General features: G+C 38.2%; 1 protein-coding gene across 2 annotated transcripts; it reads left to right on the forward strand.

Moving 5' to 3' along the window:
- Positions 1-35: 35 nt before the first annotated feature.
- CFAP68 (cilia and flagella associated protein 68) lies at positions 36-3762 on the forward strand. 2 transcript variants are annotated; one of them, XM_061202554.1, is made up of 4 exons: positions 36-400; positions 2421-2651; positions 3192-3258; positions 3495-3762. In XM_061202554.1, exons 1-4 carry the CDS (start codon positions 359-361, stop codon positions 3662-3664), a joined length of 510 nt encoding a protein of 169 aa, XP_061058537.1. In that variant the 5' UTR covers positions 36-358; the 3' UTR covers positions 3665-3762. The 2 variants fall into 2 exon arrangements, with proteins under 2 accessions (XP_061058537.1, XP_061058539.1); XM_061202556.1 differs by lacking the exon at positions 3192-3258 and having other exon boundaries at positions 3495-3584.
- Positions 3763-9148: the final 5386 nt, after the last annotated feature.

The raw sequence follows: 9148 nt of genomic DNA on the forward strand, positions 1-9148 counted from the left end.
GCCCTACCTCTTCTCCCGTCGCTGGTTGATGACGCTCCAGAGCGCTCGGTTGTCTTGAGAGTCTGGTGCACCGACATCCGAGGAGGAAAATAGCCATGAGTGCAAAAGCGATACACCGACCACCCCGTCCCCTCACTCCCTCACCCTATCGGAAGTGTTAAAATAGATGCCTTTGAGCCCTGAGCGACTTCGTCACACCTACATGAGGTCACAAGCAGTCACTAGTGCCGAGGGACAGGTCGAAGGTGAGGCGAGTTCTGAGTGAAGGAAGCAGGGCCGGGCTGAGGCCAAGAAGAGGTTGGGCTGTGTCCTGCATCCTGACACAGAGGAATTTCTCACAGCCTTCGTCTCATCCGAAATGACTGCAACCCATTGTTACTGCTGTTCGGAATTTCTCCAGGTGCTTCTATTTCCTACCATTTATTCATTCAAGAAATGTTGAGTGTCTGTTATGGGTCAGGCCTGTGAGAGCGGTTAGATATATGGAGGAACAAGATGTGGCCTGTGATTTCACCGAGCTTGTAGTCTGGTGGAGGATGCACAGCAAAAGAGGCAATTCTGATTTAGTGGGATGCAGTGCTATGAATGGAGTAATTCAGGGTGCTGTGGGAGCACACAGAGGGGAACCTTACCAAGTTTGGGGGTGAAGTGGAAAGATTCCCTGGAGGAAGTGCACCTGGGTTGAAAGCTAAAGGGAGGAAAGTACACCTTACCTGAGTCAAGAGGAGTGAAGAGGCAGAAGGAACACTATATGCAAAAGCATGATGGAAAAACACAACAGCTGAGTTTGGCTGAAATGTACTTTGAGGGAGAGTGGGTAACAGATGAGACGGAAAAGTTAAGCAGGGACCAGGTCATATAGACATTTTAACAACCTTGAACATTGCTCTCAAAACAGTGGCCAGCCAGTGAAAGATTTTACATAGGAAGATGACACAATTAGATTTTCATTTTCAAAAATTCTGCTTTCCTATGGAGAAATGATAGGAGGAGAAAAAGGCTGATGGCAAGGAGGTCAGAGAGAAGGCTACTGCAGTAATGGAAACTAAGGCTGATAGTGATCTGAATTGGAACTTGGCAGTGGAGATGGAGGGTAGTGGACTGACTCAAAAATCAACAAGACCTAGTGATTGAGAATGGTTGTAGGGAGTTGAAAGAGAAATCAGAGTCTAAGATAAGCCCCAGGTTTCAGGCGTGGACAACTGAGTGCGTGGTGATGTCTGTCCTTACAGCCCCAGGGACGGTGTCATCTTGGTTTGCAGTCTGAGTACTTGGCCTGTTAGACTTTGTAGGACCAGCTACTCTTTAGTCATCATGCTGTTTGTTGACATCAGTGTGTGCATCTATCTTCACAAAGGCCCATGGTGTGAGGGCAGTTACCTTTAAACCTACAGTGTTGGCTTTGTCTCTACCTGTGGAAAGGTGGGTGGGTGGTGACTCCCAAATCATGGCCATCTGGTGATCTGGGTGATCTATATTCTTTCTTTGCTTGGAGAACTGGGAGGGCCAGGTTTGGTAACATCTCTTCCTTTAAAGAACATGGAACGGCAGAGTAAGGTTTTCTGTCACTCTACTATAAAATCTTCAAACAACACAAGCTCCTCGACTTCAAATTACTCGGCTTCAGGGAAGGTATTGTCTTGCTCCTAAGCCAAGGGACCAGACTCATCTTTTAACCAAAAGTAAACATGGTTAGGCTTCTGATTACTTACAAAAAATTGAAATTCAGACATTTGTCATCTGGTATGTGCAAAGTAGTATTGATTAGGAGGGTAGACAGAAGGAGAGGATATGGTAATGAAAAAGACACAGATCGTGTCCTCAAGGGATCAGTGTAGGAGATTCCACACTTCCTTGAAGAACTCTAACATATGGTATAAAGTTATAAATATATAAAGATGTGAACATAAAGTTCTGTGTGAGACAAGTGAAAGAGAAGTTAACTTGAGGGAAGGCATCATGAAAAGGGAATGCCACATCCTGGGAAGTGGCATTTGATCTGGGCCCAGAAGGAAGGAAACTATCATTTATTGATCATTTATTGTATTATCTAGTTATCCAACTCTCATTTCTCCCTGTTCTCTTTGACGATAGCAATACTCTTAGTCCTTAAATTCCTACATCTCAAAATTACCAGAACATTTTCTAGTTCTCCATATAGTATTGGGGGTACTGAAGTTCTCCTGTCTTTTGCGGGGGGGACATTTAATCTATATAGTCACCTACTACTGCTGATTGAGAGGGCAGGCCAAAGGATTCAGGAACTTGGAGAGAAAGAAACAGAACCACAACAATTAAACTGGGAGGAAAGCCTAGATTCTTAGAAGGTGTTATGTTATGCTTGGCGAAGGAAGAGAAAGGGATGCCTTTTCTGCTCTCTGGTTTGTGCAACAAGCTTTTCTATTCCTGCCTTTTCCCAGAGACAATTCCTCACCTCTTTCCTTACAAACCCACACTGTGGCAGCCTCATTAATGCAGATGGCCATGCTGAAGTGTGGACAGATTGGAATGATATGTCCAAGTTTTTCCAGTATGGATGGAGATGCACCACTAATGAAGATGCCTATTCGAACCGTACCCTCATGGGCAACTGGAACCAGGAAAGATATGACCTAAAGAATATCGTGCAGCCCAAACCCTTGCCTTCCCAGGTAATCGAACTTTCTCTTCTTTGTTTCCTTCTGTTAGAAAAGGAAATGCCAATGGCCATTTGAGAGGCAGAAATCTGATAACTTCCAATGCTGAGATCTCTCAGACTTCTGTTCATTGAGTGGTTGGGAAAGGGCAACAGTCCTCAGCTGGAATGCCTATCCCACTTTACTATCAAGTTGACCATTATATTATTGTAAGGTAATGAAAGGATGGGTAGCATGCTTTTTCTCTTGCTTCTCTTTGAACTTCATCAATCTACAGAAATATATATATATATAATGTCTTCTGATTCAGGGTAGCTTCTTCCCTGGTCCCTGCCTACCTAGACTTGTTGTTTATCTGCATCTTGCCCTTAAATCTCCTAAACAAACAAACCAACAAAGGATATGAACATTAGTAGGATATAGGCTAATGACATATAGACTTATAGTCAATCTAAAATATGACAGAGCCTGTTAGAATTCATGTCATTGTGTCCTGTATTTCCCAGTATTGGTTATAGACTCCTGTATTTTTAATCTACTACTTTTTCTTTGCAGTTTGGACACTATTTTGAAACAACATATGATACAAGCTACAACAACAAAATACCACTTTCAACCCATAGTAGGTGGACTATTCTTTTTAATTCTTATATTCTCAGGACCTAACTCAGTGCTTGGAACATAGAAGGAACACAAATAAAAGTAAATTGAATGAGTGAATAAGTGAATGAATGAGTGAATGATTTCTCTGTTTTCTCAATTTTGACAGGATTCACTGTCTCTTCCCTCACTGTCTATTCCCTCAGAAATAAGAATGAGATTGGTTACTAAGACTCCTTCTCTTTTCTCTTCCCTCAGGGTTTAAGCGAGAGCCTCACTGGTTCCCAGGACATCAACCTGAGCTGGTTCCTCCTCCATACAAATGCACAGAAAAGTCAACTTACATGAGTAGCTATTCAGAGCCTCAAATTGAGCATCACTCTGTGTGTGTGTGGAATCCTAATAACTGCCAATTTCAGAGTCCATGATTCTAAGAAAGAATAAGAAGGTTCATTTTTCCAGTGTAGAATGTAGGAAGGAGCACATTCTAAGAACAACTAAGAATTTAGCTGACTGTAGCACAATTTTACTCTCTGAATAAATAAAGCACAAAAAAATATTCTCTATTCCATTTTTTTTTTAAACCAAGATTTAGATGTCAAATTTAAGTTAATTATTTCTACTCTTAGGTCTACGTTACGGGTGTTGTAGGAAGGCATTAAAAAGAATTATTTCTCTCAAATCTACAGCCACTCTGCTTTTCCTTGCCTTCCATCAGGGGCAGAACTGCAAAATCCATCATGACTTAGGATGCATTTGGCTAGATGCTTTCTGGATGTGAGCGTGGTAGTCATGGTCAGATAGTTTACATTTACTGTGACCTTAATGAATATATCCCCTCTTAAGGACTAGAAAAAGAAAAATAACTGTTTTTATTATTATAGAAGATTTAAAACATACAAAAGTAGACAGAATAGTATAATGAACTCCCATGTACCATTACCCACCTTCAACAATGGTTATAACCAATCTTATCTATCCCTATCTACTTTCTCTATTTTTAAATTTTTCTCAGAAATTATATCATTTCATCTATAAATATTTCAGTTGATATCTAAAAAAGATAAGGACTGTCCATTTTTTGCTCCCCCACAAAAGTCACTGAAGAAAACTTGATCAAACAAAACTGAGTTATTTATTAAGCCTTTGGCAAGGAAGAACCTCAACTTGACACAGTCTTGATAATGATTGAAAAGGGTGATGTTAAGGTAGGGTATTTTTAGGAATTTGGGATGACTTAGCTGGTTTAAGGTGGGTCTTCCATTGTGGGGAACTGACAGCGATTGAGAAAAGGTTGTGAATAGTTTAGGGTTGGTGAACCCTGGGAGACAATAGTCTTAACATGGCTAAACATCAGTATTTTCCAATCTTTTTGGTCTCCTGTTTAAGATAACAATATAATATTTGGGAGATATCTCTCATATATTACCTTCCAAACCTTCATTATTTTATGTTATGGGTATAAATACGGAATTTATGTTATATATGATGTTAGGTACTGACAAAGTTTTATTTTTTTTCTGTATGGCTATCCAGTTGTCCCCATATTAGTTATTAAAAAGACCATACTTTCTTCACTGCTCTTCAAAGCCATTTTTATTATAAATCAACTATCTGTGTATACTTGGAACTGTTTCTGGGCTCTCTTACATTCCATTGGCCTATTTGTCATTTTTTTTAATCCCATCTTAGCTACAATGGCTTAATTACCTCACTATCTTCATTATGATAATTGTATAAGTCTTAATATCCAGTAGATCAAATTATTTTACCTTGTTTTTCTTCAAGAGGGTCTTAGCTATTTTTGACCCTTTGCATTTCAATATAAATTTTAGGATGAACTTGTCAAGTTCAACAAAAAGATACTGTTAGGATATTGATGGAAATTGCATTGTATTGTCAGATCAACTTTAGAATTTGAGTTGTCTCTTATTAATACTAATAATTCATTGGTGTGTGTTCTTGTAATATAAATATTTTATAGGCACATGTTTTAAGTTTATATGTTATATATCTGTCCTATACCCTAGGTATCCAGCATATTTTTTTTAACATCTTTATTGGAGTATAATTGCTTTACAATGGTGTGTTAGTTTCTACTTTATATGAAAGTGAATCAGCTATACGTACACATATATCCCCATATCTCCTCCCTCTTGCATCTCCCTCCCACCCTCCCTATCCCACCCCTCTAGGTGGTCACAAAGCACCGAGCTGATCTCCCTGTGCTGTGCTGCTGTTTCCCACTAGCTATCTATTTTACATTTGGTAGTGTATATATGTCAATGCCACTCTCTCACTTCAGCCCAGCTTACCCTTCCCACTCCCCGTGTCCTCAAGTCCATTCTCTACATCTGCATATTTATTCCTGTCCTGCCCCTAGGTTCTTCAGAACTTTTTTTTTTTTTTTTTTAGATTCCATATATATGTGTTAGCATACAGTATTTGTTTTTCTCTTTCTGACTTACTTCACTCTGTATGACAGACTCTATGTCCATCCACCTCCCTACAAGTAACTCAATTTCGTTTCTTTTTATGGCTGAGTAATATTCCATTGTATATATGGGCCACATCTTCTTTATCCATTCATCTGTCGATGGACACTTAGGTTGCTTCCATGTCCTGGCTATTGTAAATAGAGCTGCAGTGAACATTGTGGTACATGACTCTTTTTGAATTATGGTTTTCTCAGGGTATATGCCCAGTAGTGGGACTGCTGGGTCATATGGTAGTTCTATTTTTAGTTTTTTAAGGAACCTCCATACTGTTCTCCATAGTGGCTGTATCAATTTACATTCCACCAACAGTGCAAGAGGGTTCCCTTTTCTCCACACCCTCTCCAGCATTTATTGTTTCTAGATTTTTTGATGATGGCCATTCTGACTGGTATGAGGTGATACATCATTGTAGTTTTGATTTACATTTCTCTAATGATTAGTGATGTCGAGCATCCTTTCATGTGTTTGTTGGCAATCTGTGTATCTTCTTTGCAGAAATGTCTATTTAGGTCTTCTGCCCATTTTTGGATTGGGTTGTTTGTTTTTTTTTATATTGAGCTGCATGAGCTGCTTGTAAATTTTGGAGATTAATCCTTTGTCAGTTGCTTCATTTGCAAATATTTTCTCCTATTCTGAGGGTTGTCTTTTCATGTTGTTTATGGTTTCCTTTGCTGTGCAAAAGCTTTTAAGTTTCATAAGGTCCCATTTGTTTATTTTTTTTTTAGTTTCCATTTCTCTAGGAGCTGGGTCAAAAAGGATCTTGCTGTGATGTATGTCATAGAGTGTTCTGCCTATGTTTTCCTCTAAGAGTTTTATAGTGCCTGGCCTTACATTTAGGTCTTTAATCCATTTTGAGTTTCTTTTTGTGCATGGTGTTAGGGAGTGTTCTAATTTCATTCTTTTACATGTAGCTGTCCAGTTTTCCCAGCACCACTTATTGAAGAGGCTGTCTTTTCTCCATTGTATATTCTTGCCTCCTTTATCAAAGATAAGGTGACCATATGTGCGTGGGTTTATCTCTGGGCTTTCTATCCTGTTCCATTGATCTATATTTCTGTTTTTGTGCCAGTATCATACTGTCTTGATTACTGTAGCTTTGTAGTATAGTCTGAAGTCCGGGAGCCTGATTCAGCATATCTTTTATTGTGATAAAATATACATAACATAAAATGTACCATTTTGGGACTCCCCTGGTGGTGCAGTGGTTAAGAATCCACCTGCCAATGCAGGGTTCAAGCTCTGGCCCAGGAAGATCCCACATGCCATGGAGCAGCTAAGCCCGCGAGCCACAACTGCTGAGCCTGCGTACCACAACTGCTGAAGCCCGCACAGCTAGAGCCCGTGCTCCGCAACAAGAGAAGCCACTGCAATGAGAGGCCCACACACCATAACAAAGAGTAGCCCCAGCTCACTGCAACTAGAGAAAGCCCACCTGCAGCAATGAAGACCCAATGCAGCCAAAAATAAATAAATTAATTAATTAATTTTTAAAAATGTTTTAACTGTTTTTAAGTATACAATTCAGTGGCATTAAATACATTCACAGTGTTGTGCAACCATCACCACTATCCGTTTCCAGAACTTTTCCATCATCACAAACTGATACTCTGTACCAATTAAGCAATAATTCCTCATTCCCCTCTTTTGTCCCTGGTAACCTCTATTCTATTTTCTGTCTCTATGAATTTGCCTATTATAAGTACCTCATATAAGTGGAATAATACAATATTTTTCTTTTTGTCTTTAGCTTATTTCACTCAGCATGTTTTCAAGGTTCATCCATGTTACAGCATGTATCCTTTTTAAGACTAAGTCATACTCCATTGTATGTATAATACCACATTTTGCTTCTCTATTCATTTGTTAATAGACACTTGGGTTGTTTTCACCTTTTGGCTAGTGTGAATAATGCTGCTATGAACATTGGTGCACAAATATTTGTTTGAATCCCTGTCTTCAATTCTTTTGGGTATGTACCCAGAAGTGGAATTGCCAGATCATATGGTAATTCTGTCTAACAGTTTGGAAATGCCAGTTTTCCATAATGGCTGCACTTTTTTACATTCCTACCAGTAATGCACAAGGGTTCCAATTTCTCCACATCTTTACCAACACTTATTTTCTGGTGTTTTGTTTGTTTGTTTTCATTTTATAATAGCCATCCTAGTGGGTGTAAAATGCTATCCTGTTGTGGTTTTGATTTGTATTTTCCTAATGGCTAGTGATCTTGAGCATCTTTTCATGTGCTTATCAGTTATTTGTATGTTGTCTTTGGAGAAATGTTTATTCAAGTCCTTTGCTCATTTTTGAATTGTGTTGTTTGCCTTTTTGTTGTTGAGTTGTAGGTGTTCTTTATATATCTCTATATATTCTGGATACTAATCCCTAATCAGATACTATATGATTTGCAAATATTTTCTCTCATTCTGTAGGTTGTCCTTTCACTCTCTTGATAGTGTCCTTTGATACACAAAAGTTTTCAGTTTTGATGAAGTCCAATTTATCTATTTTTTCTTTTATTGCCTAAACTTTTGGTGTCATATCCAATAAAATATTGCTAAAATCAATATCATGAAGCTTTGTCTCTTTGTTTTCTTCTTTTAGCTCTTATGATTAGGTGTTTGATCCTTTTTGAGTTAATTTTTGTATATTATATAAGGTAAGGTTCTAATTTCATTCTTTTGCTTGTGGATATCCAGTTTTCCCAGCACCATGTGTTGAAAAGACTGTCCTTTCCCCATTGAATGGTCTTGGTGCATTTGTCAATAATCATTTGACTATATATGCAAGAGATTATTTCTGGGCTCTCTATTCTATTCCTTGGTCTATGTCTGCCTTTATGCCAGTACCACACTGTTTTGATTATTGTACTTTTGTAATAAGTTCTGAAATCAGGAAGTGTGAATCTTCCAAATTTTTTCCTCTTTTTCAAGATGGTTTTGGCTAATTCAGGGTCCTTTGAGATTCCATGTGAATTTTAGGGTGGAACTTTCTATCTCTGCAAAAAATATTATTGGAATTTTGATAAGAATTGCTTTGAATCTGTAGATCACTTTAGCTAGTATTGATATCTTAACAATATTAAGTTTTCCAATCCGTGAACGTAGATGTCTTTCCATTTATGTCTTCTTTAATTTATTTTAGCAATGTCTTATAGTTTTTAGTGTACAAGTTTTTTGCCTCCTTAGTCGAGGTTATTCCTCGACTATTCCTCGAATATTTTATTCTTCTTGATGCTATTGTAAATGGAATTGTTTTCTTAATTTCCTTTTTGGATTATTCATTGTTAGTGTATAGAAATGCAACTAATTTTTGTGTGTTAGCTTTATATCCTGCAATGTTGCTGAACTTGTTCATTAGTTCTAATTTATTTTTTTGGCGAAATCTTTAGGGTTTTCTATATGTAAGATCATG

Source organism: Eubalaena glacialis, chromosome 10 (genome assembly GCF_028564815.1).
Source record: "Eubalaena glacialis isolate mEubGla1 chromosome 10, mEubGla1.1.hap2.+ XY, whole genome shotgun sequence".
In the NCBI taxonomy this organism is placed as follows: Eukaryota; Metazoa; Chordata; class Mammalia; order Artiodactyla; family Balaenidae; genus Eubalaena; species Eubalaena glacialis.